This window comes from Tachysurus fulvidraco, chromosome 14, assembly GCF_022655615.1.
Source record: "Tachysurus fulvidraco isolate hzauxx_2018 chromosome 14, HZAU_PFXX_2.0, whole genome shotgun sequence".
NCBI lineage: Eukaryota > Metazoa > Chordata > Actinopteri > Siluriformes > Bagridae > Tachysurus > Tachysurus fulvidraco.
Window position 1 is genome coordinate 25,177,457 of NC_062531.1, and position 13,000 is coordinate 25,190,456.

Below are 13,000 nucleotides of genomic sequence, written 5' to 3' on the forward strand. Positions count from 1 at the left end.
CTCAGATAGCTACAGGACAAGGTACACACACACACACACACACACACACACACACAGTGTCCAGTGGGAGTCCAGTGGATGGAGTCAGACCTGCTCCAGGCATCTTAACTGTGTGGTGTCAGAATAAAGGTCCAGAGGATGGAGACCAACTTGTTTTGGTTCAAGTTGGATAAATGTGTGTGTTGTTTGGTGTTGTGGAGCATGTGATGGGTCAGGGGTTGAGTTATTACTGGAGTTGGACAAGGTGTTGCTTCACCATCTGGACTTTTGGTTCTGCAGTGAAGACCGTCTCACAGAAGTGACCATTTTAGATTCTCCAGCAAACAAAGCAGCTGTTCATGAGTCACACAGAGACCAGGCTGTTTCTCTCTCCCTACAGTTCTCTGCCATCAAGCAGTCCCGAGAGGAGGAGGAGCAACGGTTACTACAGCAACAAGATCAGGGGGAGGCACTTCAGGCCCTGAGAGATAAGGTCAGGAGGAGGATTTCCTGAAACCAACATGAAACGTAAACGGGGCTGAAAGTAAACAGCGGATGGATTTGTGATTCTTAGGGGGGAAAAAAGTTATATGAAAAAACAGAATATTAATGAACACATTGTTGAATATGGAATGTGTTGCAGTGTTGTGAGTTGGAGAAGAGGGCGGAGTCACTGAGACAGCATGGGGAGGCACGAGTTTCTGAGCTGGAGAGAAGACTGGCAGAGCAGCAGCAGCAGACAGACACCACGGGAGAGGTGACACACACACACACACACACACACACACACACATTATCATACATCCAGCTTCATTACTGTCCCGTGTGTGTGTGTGTGTGTGTGTGTGTGTGTGTGTGTGTGTGAGGGCAGGTGAAGCGTGTGATGAATGGAGTGTTCCACTCTTTACGCGGTGAGTTTGAGCTCGATGAGACGTACACCGGCAGTGCGGTCCTGGGTGTGTTGGTCAACACCATTAAGGTGAGCGAACGACAGGAACGACACACACACATAGTAAAAGACTCTGTTACACGACTGCTTCTGTTTAAGCAAATCAGTCGCTCACTGTCGACTTCCACAGAACGTCACCCTGAAGCTGCTTTCAAAATCTGAACCGTCCGCATCCGAAAACAAGGAGAAAGACGAGGATGAGGGCGAAGAGGAGGAAGAGGAGGACAAGAGGAGTGAAATCCAGTCAGATGAGCAGGTGAACCAGGCCCAGGAGTTACATATGAATGGAGAGAAAGAGGACGTGGAAGAGGAGGAGGAGGAAGATGGCCAGGCGGAAGAGAACAAGAAGGAAGAGAAGGGTGAACAGGAAGTAGTCAGAGATAAAGAAGAAGAGAAGGGTGAACAGGAAGTAGTCAGAGATAAAGAAGAAGAGAAGGGTGAACAGGAAGTAGTCAGAGATAAAGAAGAAGAGAAGGGTGAACAGGAAGTAGTCAGAGATAAAGAAGAAGAGAAGGGTGAACAGGAAGCAGTCAGAGATAAAGAAGAAGAGAAGGGTGAACAGGAGGTAGTCTGTGTTAAAGAGGAAACAAACGGTGACGAGGAAGTCGAAGGCGCTATACAGGAAGCGAAAGGGACAGGAAAGGAAGCGGATGACCTCGAAGCAGACGGCGAGGACAGACGAGAGCCCGTGCTGTCTGACATCACAGCACAGATTCAGACACAGAATGACGTCACTCTCGAAGAAGAAGTGAACGCAGATCCGCTGGGTGACATCATACCTGAAAAGGTAGTAGTGGCTAAGACTGAGAGCATTGTATGTACGTCAGAGGATTCAGACCCGGACGAAACCGTTCACACCGGACCGCCGAAGAACCCACCACCACCCCCACAGTCTGCGGAAGAGGACGGCACAGAAACGGCAGCACAACCCAGCAGGTGAGCAGAGCGTTAGCGTCGTCTTAAACAACGTCAACATGACGAGCTGTTAAAAAAATACCCAACAATCGCCTCTTCGATTAACACACTTTTTTTATCAACAGTGCGTTCATACCGTCTGAATTCTGAGCTGAAAATTCACGACCTCCAAATCGTCTCGGTCCTAAATTCGTCTTTTTGACCGAAACACAAACAGCAAAAAAAAACGACAGCTTTCATATAAATGAAATCTCAGGATTTAACCAGAAATAAACAAACATCGTTAGTAAGAATGTGTTGCCATAGTAACCTCAAATCTGTATCTCTGAGAACAGAATTAAGCAGCAGAAACCCAGACAAGTCGTTTAACTCGACAGAAGTTTGTTATACGCGTTTGCTGAACAAGAACAAGACGCTAAAGCAGGAGAGACGCTGAAAAGATCGCAGAGTCTTTAAAGCCGGGAAATTATTAAATGTCGCAGGAAATCCAGCCGACTAACAACCGTCTCTTTTCAGTCAATAGTCGGTCCCTCTTTAACCATCAGGACCTTCCACATTATATGGAACTTTAAATGGTTAAAATGTAGGTCACACATTTAATAAATATAATCACCGTGATCATTGGCAAATTGCTGTGATACAAGAGGAATAAACCGCCCTGATGTTGCTTGTTTTCCCATAACAGCACACTACATGTTGTTTTTATAACTTATAGAAACTGTAGAATCTTCTGGAGCCAATTCAATTCAGAACGGAAACCGAATCCTTTGTGTAATCGACTCATCAAATGACTAACAACCCCCATCACCATCACCCCCCTTCCTACCCCTCCCTTTCTTTAGTTACCCTGATGATGTTGTCTGAGTGATTGTGTAATCATGCATCCTCTCGACTCCGTGTCTGTCTTGTATCCGTTTGTCCTGCTGGTGTCTCAGTCCATCTGAGCGGGCAGACCAGGTGAACTCAGAGGAGCCATTTTTCCAGAGTCCTGCCCTAAATAAACCCCCACCACTACCAACCAGCGAAGAAGACGACGAGGAGGAGGAGCTGGTGAGCCAGGAGCATCATTGCCACACATACACACACACACACACACACACACACACACAAACTTAATCTGTTGACTGTGACTAAACTCACCTCCTCCTAACACTAACACACCTAATGAATAATAATCATTTTACAAGTCTGTAATAATTCATTGCCCTTAAACTAATCAGTTCTTTCAGGAATCTCGTGCACCGATGGCCTCGATCCCCTCGCACCACGCTGAACAAAGTTTTTATTGTAATTTTTTTGTAGTATGTTCAAGCTGTTCTTCATGGTGTTGTGATAAGGTACCACAGGGTGACGACGTTATCGCTTATATACTTATATTGGTGTCCTTATAGAAAACATTTCAGACGTAAGTGATCAGGCTCAGGATTCGTTGTTAGCTCTGTGTGCTCATTTTTTTCCCAGCTACGTATTAAGTAGCGGACATGGGAGTCCGACTGCCAGAGTCTCGGCTCGGCCGGATAGCGATACACACAAAGGCGAGCGGGACAAATTAAAAGCCTAAAGCACTCTCTTTAGTTTGAGATGAAGCGAGTGACGAAACCCACCGTTCCTCCGTTAGCACGTAGTTAAAACAGACCAACTTAGAGAAAACATCAGCTCTTTAGAAGTAATTCTTGGGTTCTGAGGAAAGCAGTAATTACCATGAAGGATTAATATGCAAATATTATGCAAAGGAGTGTGGCTTTACTTCACACAATCAGGGAACAATTAAAGTCACGGCTACAAGAACATGAACGATAAACTCTGCTTTAGAACGTTCCAGTTCCAGACGGTTATGTCAGCGAACATCTGGGATCAAGACGTATTAGCCGAACAATATCTTTTGTAGTGAGACGTGGACGTGTCCGTTAGATTTTTGCTGAACTGAAGTGCGTAAATGTTCGTCACAGCGTTTGATGACTAAACAGGTGTAGTGTTGTAAGTCCTTGCACGTTATGTTTATTAACTGTTAGTAAATGTCACCTTTCCTGCTGTCTCATTGGTCGTTAGAGTTTAAAAGGACGGCCCCCTCCTGCCCCCCTGTTCGGAGACGACAGCGATGACGACGATCTGGACTGGCTGAGCTGACCTCACTCTCATCCAAGAACCAAAACCACCAGCGCTGCCAGCGTCCAGGGCAATATTTCATATGGAGCGCAGACACCACGGAGACAGAACTTCGAAAGAGTGTTAAGAATTGGCTAGACCTGAGTCTGAGGCTCCTCCCCTTTTGCCCAAAGTATTCATTGTTGAGAAAGCAGCACTTCCTGGACTTTTTGTTTTGTTTTTTTACAAATAACCCAATCACACATTTATCTCCAAAACCAGAATTCAATTGTAGCCTGAAACGTCACCATGAAATGATTAGACACTTTTTAAAGAGGTTTTAATTTGCCTGAACTCGATTGTCTGAATTACGGGTTCGGTGTAGGAGGGTAATAACGGCTATGGTGCTGTTGAAGGATAGCTGCTGTACAGCTGCGTCTTAAGGTCTGTGTTCTTTACTAACAGAAAGACATTTTAGATTAACGCATTAAAACTCGCACTGACTAAAAAGTCTCTCTTTCTGCATCCTTGTCGAACGATTTACATCCATGAAATGTAATTCGATCTGTTTTACATCGGTCTGGGTTTTAATATCGTTGGTATTTAGTAATATATGAGTTAATTATGCACACAGAGGCCATGCCTCCTTCTCTGGGACTGACAGGCTGATACAGTTCATCCAACACCTGTTAGGTTTTATTCATTACTAACACAAAGGTTCAAAGCTGATTGGTTAGAACGTGGTGATATTTTTCTGACGTGCTGATTGGTTTTCTACTTCAAAATTAGTTCAATTTTATTTGTATAACACCTTTTTAACAATGGACGATGTCTTAAAGTAGCTTTACAGAACCATCTGTATGTAGATTTATTTGCATTTATCCCTAATGACCAAGCCGAAGGCGGCTGTGGCAACTCAAGAAACCTTGAGAAGAACCAGGATCAAAAAGGAAACCATCCTCCTTTGGGTGACACCAGAGTGGGATTATAAATTATTATAAACATGAGAGAGTGTTGTGAAAAAGTGTTGGTACCCTTTCCTGATATTTTTTTTTTGGCAAGTTTGTCTCACTTTAACGTTTCAGATCGTCAAACAAATTTAAACATTAATCAAAGATACAAACACAACATGCAGTTTTCAAATGAAGTTCCCTTTTTATTATCAAGGGAAGACAAAATCCGAACCCACATTCCATTGCATGCCATTTTTTCACTCATCTCAATTTTGCCAGAAAACATTTTAAGTATCCACAAGACTTTTGGGAAAATACTCTGTGGACTGATGAGACAAAAGCTGAACTTTTTGGAAGGTGTGTGTCCCCCATTACATCTGGTGTAAAAGTAACACTGCATTTCAGAAAAAGAACATCATACCAACAGTAAAATATGGTGGTGGTGGTAGTGTGATGGTCTGGGGCTGTTTTGCTGCTTCAGGCCCTGGAAGAATTGCTGTGATAAATGGAACCATGAGTTCTGCTGTCTAACAAAAAATCCTGAAGGACAACATGTGGCCATCTGTTTGTGACCTCAAGCTGAAGTGATTTGGTAGTCCAACACCTTAACCACTAGGCCACCACATCATCATCTAAATTCATTATAGATTAAACACCCTTTATGACAGAGCCTTCAAATGCCCAATGATTTATATAAGTATTATTATTTATATATAATTCTTATATATTTTTTAAATTTTTATATTCACCTCACTAAGTACACGGATTGATTTAGACATTTAGAGTTCAGAGAGATTGATGTGAGCTAGCTCGCTCGAATTTATGCTGTCTTAACGCGTCAACCCAAAATAAATAAAACAATTCCAACTTGAGTCTGAAAGCAGGTTTAAAAATCACCTTGTTGCTTTAATGTTATTTACATGAATGAATTAGTGTCAGACACATCGCCACCAGCTACAACACCGACATCATGACACTGAAGGACAAGCACAATTTACATAATGAACAAAATGGTTCCATCGTAGTTGTAGATGCAAGTGAACTTCTCTGTGCTTCCTAGCGGACGGTGTTACGACACCTTTATGGGTGTGACGGGTTTTCGCTTTTCGAAAGTGCTTCAAGCAGATAGTCACAGACGTCCGTTCACACGAAATCCCACAGTAATCGTCTGTCTCGCTTCTAGCCAGTGCTGGTCCATGTAGCATGTTAAGGGTAATAGATTAGTTTTTGTTTTCAGGGTCGAAAACTCCTCGTCTGTGCCACTGTAGGAGTCGATCAGCGCAGGTCCATCATGGTGACGGCGCCTTCTGTGATCACGACATGGCTGCCGTTCTTGAAAATAAGGGGCAGGATGTCATCAGAAGGTACAAACAGGATGAATATGCTAAGGAGTAGCTACATTGGTGCTTCGGTTTAAACTTAAGAGAACAAGTCTATTTATTCAGAAGGTCAAAGTTTAAATTGGACACGTCGGTAAATTCCTGTGCAAAAAAAAAACCTCCCTATGACTAATATAGTTTCACTTAGCATCAACTGCTAACTAAAGCACCTGCTCATCTCAGTGAAACTGCAGTGAAAGTAGACAAAAATACTTGGAACATCAACATTTACCTCAGACGTGTTGGTAAATTCCTATGAAAAAACTCCCTATGACTAAAATTACTTTGTAGCTTCAATTAGTATCAAACCACAAAAGTCAACACTATTACTTCTCTGGAATGATGCTGGAAATTTAAGCTAGCGTAAAGCATTTTTACGAACAAAACGTTATATGGAATGTCCACATTTATCGCAGAGGTGTTAATAATAATAATAAAATACAAATAAAAGACTCTAAACAAGTAATATTTCACTGTAATCAATCGCTAACCCAAACTACCTTCGTTACCATAAGCTACAAATTACAAATTAGACGCTAGCTAACGGCTGATGCTAACAATGTATTAAACGCACACAGCTATTAATTCTTCTAAAGTGAAATGATCAGAAATGTCAACATTTACCTCAGACCCAGATAGCAATTACATTTGGGCCACATGTGGGTATTATCTGGCACATATGGCCTAGATTTGGCGTGGCTATACGGATATGGGCCAAATTGTGGCCATATTTGTTTTGCCATAACTTTAAAATCGGCGGGAAATGCTCTCTTGGTTCACAACTCATTTTGAGGTATATGGCCCAGATAACAACGAACACATGAGAACCATATGTGGTTGAGCTATGGCACACAGTGAGAAACACGGACTTGTGGTAAACTTTTGGCTTATACGTGGAAAAACACTGGAAACTAATCTGGGCCACAGCTCAGCTGTCTATCTGGCCCAAATCTGGGCCAAAGGAAATTTGCTGACTGGGGATGTGTTGATAAAATGCTAAGAAAAGACTCTTTATGGATAAAAGTACACTATATGTCAACATTTACCTCAGATGTGTTGATAAAATGCTAAGAAAAGACTCCTTGTGGCTAAAAGTACACCACATGTCAATATTTACCTCAGAATTGTTATTAGCTTTATAACACAAGGCTTCCTGCGACAAAAAGTATAATGTAGCTACACTTAGCGTCGAGCGCTAGACAAACACTTACGATAAAGAGAGGAGGCTCTTTGGGGTGAGGGTGAAAGCCTTTCTGTGTGCAGGTGGAAATTTCCTCCATGCCGTAGTCAGTTAGTCTGAAGTAGCCCGTCCTTTAATAAACAAACAAACAAACATGTACACGTCTTCTCCTTTAACCCTAAATACATTCTTTGTTATGATTCATCTCAGAGAGGTGCACCGACTCGTTGAATTTGGGCGAGCAGACGATGGCGATGGCTTCGGGCAACATCAGCTGGTAGGAGCAATGAGTGTGAAGATCGACGCTGGAGAGGAAGGCCGTCTGAGTCGGGTGAGTCTGAAGATAAAGAGAGGGAGATAAAAACGTTAACCTTTAAGAGAGGAGAATCCGAGCCCTCGGAATGTCACGGTGTGTACTCACGTGTATCCAGCCGAGCGTGATGAGGTTGTGTTGGTCCTGCACTAGAAACAGCTCCTCCTCGTTCTCTGTGTCGCAGTAATCGGGACCGCCGCTCTGCTTCGGGACGATCACGTGCGTTATCGTGAACGCGTTCCTTGTCTGAAGCGGGCAACAGGAAGTTTACATGGTTTGTCAGAGTGATTGAACACTATGCTGTTATACTGTAGGGGAAGTTGAGCAGTACCAGTTTTCCGCAGAGGATCCCACACGTCTCCACGGCTCGCATAGTGTTGCTGTTGGCCAGCTGCAGGAACTTGGAGCAGAGCTCGGCGGGGACAGTGACCTGCCGCAATCCGTCCACCGGCGTACCTGTAGAAGAGCGCAAACACACACACACTCAAATACAGACAAAGGCAAGAGAAAAAGACTCCAGTCCCTCTGAGTTTAACGGTTATTAAAGTTGATATTTTATCTACAAAAGAGTGTAAGGATCTGATTAGCATGTGATCGGATGTGAGGGTCTAATTAAAGAGTCTCACTGTTGTCTGACTTGCTCAGAGCACCCGGTTTAACCGTGCGATCAAACGTAGGAGGCACTGGAGCGGGTGTGCTCGGTGCAGGTGCCATGCTATGATTGGTGGAGGGATACGCCGGGCTCTGAGGTGGTGTAGGGGATGACGGGTAAGGTGGAGGCGGGCCCTGGATGCCAGGGATGAGCGGGGTGTGGTGAGGAGGGGAGACGGGACCACCAAACTCCTGCAGGACGCGCTGCCGTTCTCGCTCCAGCTCCTGACGCCGGATCATCTCCTCAAACATGTTGAACTGCTGCTGCTCCTCCTGCCGCCTCTGCAGCTCGGAAACACGCCTCCTCTCCGCGTCCAGCTCCTTCTGCCTCGTCAACTCACGCTGCACTGCTGCCTCCTCCTCCCGCTAACACACAGAAGAACATAAAAATAAAGCAAAAAGAAAGTAATTTTAGAAAGTAAAAAGGAAAAAAGGAAAGATGGATAAAATAAGACAGGAAGGAAATAGAAAGAAAGGATGAAAGAAAAATTGAAATTGAGGAAGGACGGAAATGGAAGAAGAGAAGAAAGAAAGAATGAAAGTTGAAACCTGTTTTGGAGGCCAGTAGAAAGTAAACGACTCACCTTCTTAGTGAGATACTCTGTGTACTCTTTCTCATATCTCCTCAGCAGACATTTCTTCAGTTCCTCAGCCTGAGGAAACGCCACATCCTTCAGCTTCTGTGTATTGAAACACACACACACACACACACACACACACACACACACACACACACACACACAAAATTCTAAACAACACATTAGCAGGTGTAAAAGATCAGACTGAAAGAGAAAGTTTTTACCTTCAGTGTGTCCTTTTTCTCAGGGATGTTGGATAACTTATACTCAGGATGTCTGGGGAGTTTCTCGATGAAGAGCCTAGAAAGAGAAAGAGAGAGGGAGACAGAGAGAGACAGACAGACAGATTTGTTTTTGACAAAGGGTTCAGGCATCAAAAATCCGGCAACTTACAATGGAAGAAAGAATTAAAACTAAAGAAAAAAATATTACAAATGTAGGAAAGAAAATAGGATGAAAGAAAAAGAAAGAAAGAAAGAAAGAAAGAAAGAAAGAAAGAAAAGATTGCAAAAAAAAAAGAAAAAAGAAGAAGGAGCAAGTACTAAAATGATTGCAGCATCACGCCGCAAGGTCTTACGTGATATATTTGTTGTAGAGGACAAAGGCATGCTCCAGATTGGCCTCCTCGCCGTACACGTGTGCCATGCGGATCATCTCCATCCCTGAGCGAAAGTATCGGCGCACCGGCACAGCCTCGTTCACCTCCACCGCACTGCCCTTCTTAGTGAGAGCACGCACTCGCTCCTCTGGGCTTAGACTCATGTCAGTGTGATCCAACATGACCGACACTCAGCACTTCAACCTCAGCTGCAGAGGAAAAAACACACACACACACACACACACACAGATTCATGAAACAATAGGTCAATCAAATAACATACTATATGTATGAAAACTGGGTGTAAATTCAATTTAATTCAAACTCACTTGCAACAAATATGAAATGAGAAGAACTATATATCCTTCTCAGCTTTTACTGTTACCAACATCTCAGTAATACTTATTATTCCGGCCAGAAGTACAAAAAAGCACACACACACACACACACACACACATACACACACACTGCTTTAAACAAATTGAAATTCAAAATAAGGAAGACTAGAAGACAAGAGTCCGTACAAAGGGAACATTATCACACCATATCACAAGCAGCCCAAAACATGAATATGACGCTGAATGTGGGCTGTTGTTTAACATCAGGGCTGTTTCTTATTCCAGGAAGTCAGCAAAAGAAAATGTGAATCATGCTGTGTGTGTGTGTCTGTGTGTGTGTCTGTGTGTGTGTGTCTGTGTGTGTGTCTGTGTGTGTGTGTCTGTGTGTGTCTCCACTAACACCTCGTCATCAAAATACACACAGTGATAAAGAGGTTAGAAAATCACTCTCACAGCTCACACATTTTCACCGTAAATCGGAGTCTGAAATCACGACGTGTGTAAATATAAACGTGCTGCACCACCATAAGCGACGCTCTTATAGAAAACTAATCAACACACACTGACCAATCAGAACGGAGAATTCACAACCGTCTGTGTTCTGACGTGTCGTGTTATTAAAAGGTGTTATTTTTAAGTTCAGTCAACCATAAAGGAAGGAAAGATTGAACAGATAATATACATCTTTAACCTTGAAAGAACCTAAAACTACAAGATTCATGAGGGGAAAAACCTGGTTTTAAAAAAAGGGAGAGTATGGCTACTTTAGACGCGTTACAGGGCTGTGTCCCATTTACCTCCTTACAGCCGACTCTAAGTGCACTACATAGTGTGTAACATCACGGCGTCTCCTGCCTGTGTAGTGCACTTCATACAGCTGTTTGGGACGCAACCAAGCTATCGGGTTTTTTTTTTTTTTAGCAAACATGCTTAATATCGGTGTTTCTGACTTCTTTTTTACTGAACGATCCCAAACAATTCATCTAACTGTACAAATCAGTACAACTGTCATAAAAACTCAACAAAAGCCAGTTATCTCTCTAACATTACGAGCTTTCGTTCGATGCTAAACAGTTAGCAGGCTAGCAAACAAGCTAAGCTAGGTAGCATATTAGCTGAAACGCCTTACCTCGAAAATTCTTCTTCGACCTGATTTTTAACACCTATATGAAATAATACATATTAATAAAATGTCCCATAGTAAGCGATTCTAAACAACTGGCGATGTTTCGCTAGCACAAAAAACTCATCTCTTCCTCATCCTTCTCGATGCCCAACCTACCAAATGTGGCCATGTAGCAAACGCATATCTAGTGCACTATGTAGGGCGTATAATAAGTCATTTAAAGCCTGAAGTAGTAACCCTAAGTAGGTAAGAGCTTTATATTTGGGATTCTGCCCTTATGTGTGGCGTAAATGCAGTCAGAGCTGAGCGCCATCTTGTGGTTCAAATAAGATTTACAAACTTTAATGCAAACAAAATAAACCCGAGTTCACTTTTGTTGTGTTGTTGTTGTTGTTGTTGTTGTTAGGTGGATAGTATTTAATTTTAAATCCTAGATCTAGACATGTAGTAAATAATTTAGTACATAATCCATTTTGAGTGATTTGATGTCAATGCACAGGACGGTGTGTAATAAAAGGGAATAATATAAGATGAAATAAGATTTAATGACACTTCTTTCAGCTTTCCTCGGTCAAATCGCAGTGTATTTTTAGCTACTATCAGAGGTAGTGATGGGAGAAAAGAAACATTTCGAAGCCTCGAATCAATTGAACCAAATTATTCGCAAAATGATTCTCTGATGCAAAGCTTTCTGAACACCGCACGCTGGCGACGCCTGCTGGCCAAAATAGTGTAAAGACAACGAGATCAAGGCCCAAAGATAATGACACCTTTTACAAAACAATTGCAGATATCTTCACAACGGTGTAATGTTTTCAATAAAATTTGCAAATCATTAAATAATATTCAATATTAGTTTTTTAGTTACGTTGTTTTCTCTACCTTTTGAATGACTCTCACATGTGTTTGTCATGAAAACACATGCAAAGTGAAGGTGTAATGTTATGACTCAGGGATCATGGACCAAGGAACTCCTGGATGATAAGATAAACCTGTACCATGAATAAAAACAAGACAAATATATCATTATACATTTTTATTGTAAGTACCACAAGTTGTTATTGTTGCATGTCAGATGCTGATCGTATAGCAGACATTTCATAATATTATTGTTTTCCAAACTCTCAAAACGTTCCCAAACAATTGAACTTGGTCTTTTTAATCCACGTATTATACAATAAACGTCAAATGTCTGTAGCTTTGAGAGTCACAAAGAGCTGGAACCAAATTCCTTGTGTGTGTCAAAACACTTGGCCAATAAACCGGATTCGGATTCAGATTCGAAAATGTCAAATTATCCACTTTTTCCACCAACTAAATAACCTACAACATTTGGCCTTGGTTTGTTTTTGTTTTATAGTAAAAATCTGTCAGGATTTCAGGATCTGTCAGGGGTGGTAGCCTAGTGGTTAAGGTGTTGGGCTACCAATTGGAAGGTTGTGAGTTCGATTCCTACGTCCACCAAGCTGCCACTGCTGGGCCCCTGAGCAAGGCCCTTAACCCTCAATTGCTCAGTTGTATAAAATGAGATTTAAAAAAATGTAAGGGCATCTGCTGTAAATGTAAATTTCATGCCAGGTGATTATGACACATCCTGAAATCGGTGAATACTGCAGTAGACAGTGGTCCATGGACTCACTTTGAGATCAACTCTCCCACAAGTGGCAGCCATCACTAATCTAAGGTTTATGATACATAAACACTGCTGTAAACTCAACATTTCGCCCTAAATGATCTGTTTATAGTTATATTTCGTGCTGCGAAACAAGTCAGTTCCTGTGTATATAAACAGTCAGTCCTTCTCTTGAAGTTAATATATATGATCAAACGTATAAAGTTTGTCATGTATACGAGATCACGTGAATAAGGCGAGTGGGCGGAGCTTAAACGATTCTGATGTCGTGTCGATCATGTGTGTAATCGTGAAGGTTTATTTCAGAAATGAGACACTTCATA

The 13,000-nt window shown here is 42.3% G+C and overlaps 2 protein-coding genes across 5 annotated transcripts in view; one reads left to right on the forward strand and one right to left on the reverse strand.

The window, feature by feature from the left end:
• fkbp15b (FKBP prolyl isomerase family member 15b) overlaps positions 1–4,438 on the forward strand; it is an 18,212-nt gene extending 13,774 nt beyond the window's left edge. For 2 of the 3 annotated variants that reach the window (XM_047800114.1, XM_047800115.1), the window contains 6 exons: positions 380–472; positions 623–736; positions 851–958; positions 1,059–1,864; positions 2,779–2,893; positions 3,893–4,438. In XM_047800114.1, coding sequence (XP_047656070.1) covers positions 380–472; positions 623–736; positions 851–958; positions 1,059–1,864; positions 2,779–2,893; positions 3,893–3,970 — 1,314 coding nt within the window. In that variant the 3' untranslated portion in view covers positions 3,971–4,438. The remainder of the gene's footprint in view (positions 1–379; positions 473–622; positions 737–850; positions 959–1,058; positions 1,865–2,778; positions 2,894–3,892) is intronic. The other variant, XM_047800116.1, reaches the window with a different exon arrangement.
• Positions 4,439–5,761: 1,323 nt separating this feature from the next.
• Positions 5,762–11,190, reverse strand: stambpb (STAM binding protein b). Of its 2 annotated transcripts, XM_047800120.1 has the most exons (11): positions 11,048–11,190; positions 9,910–9,981; positions 9,560–9,789; positions 9,207–9,282; positions 8,989–9,084; positions 8,380–8,770; positions 8,085–8,209; positions 7,862–7,999; positions 7,665–7,777; positions 7,472–7,571; positions 5,762–6,213 (listed from the first exon to the last, which is right to left on the reverse strand). In XM_047800120.1, the coding sequence occupies exons 3-11, from the start codon at positions 9,760–9,762 to the stop codon at positions 6,157–6,159; spliced, it is 1,299 nt and encodes a 432-aa protein (XP_047656076.1). In that variant the 5' UTR covers positions 9,763–9,789; positions 9,910–9,981; positions 11,048–11,190; the 3' UTR covers positions 5,762–6,156. The 2 variants fall into 2 exon arrangements, with proteins under 2 accessions (XP_047656076.1, XP_027005019.2); XM_027149218.2 differs by lacking the exon at positions 9,910–9,981.
• Between the last annotated feature and the right edge of the window lie 1,810 nt (positions 11,191–13,000).

Bases quoted from the DNA above. Each gene is read 5' to 3' on its own strand.
- stambpb (XM_027149218.2), bottom strand. From the start codon at position 9,762: ATGTTGGATCACACTGACATGAGTCTAAGCCCAGAGGAGCGAGTGCGT. The intron at 9,283-9,559 runs GTAAGACCTTGC...TTCTCTTTCTAG, and splicing joins CTCTACAACAAATATATCAC to GCTCTTCATCGAGAAACTCC. The intron at 8,210-8,379 runs GTGAGACTCTTT...GCTCTTCTACAG, and splicing joins TCTGAGCAAGTCAGACAACA to GTACGCCGGTGGACGGATTG.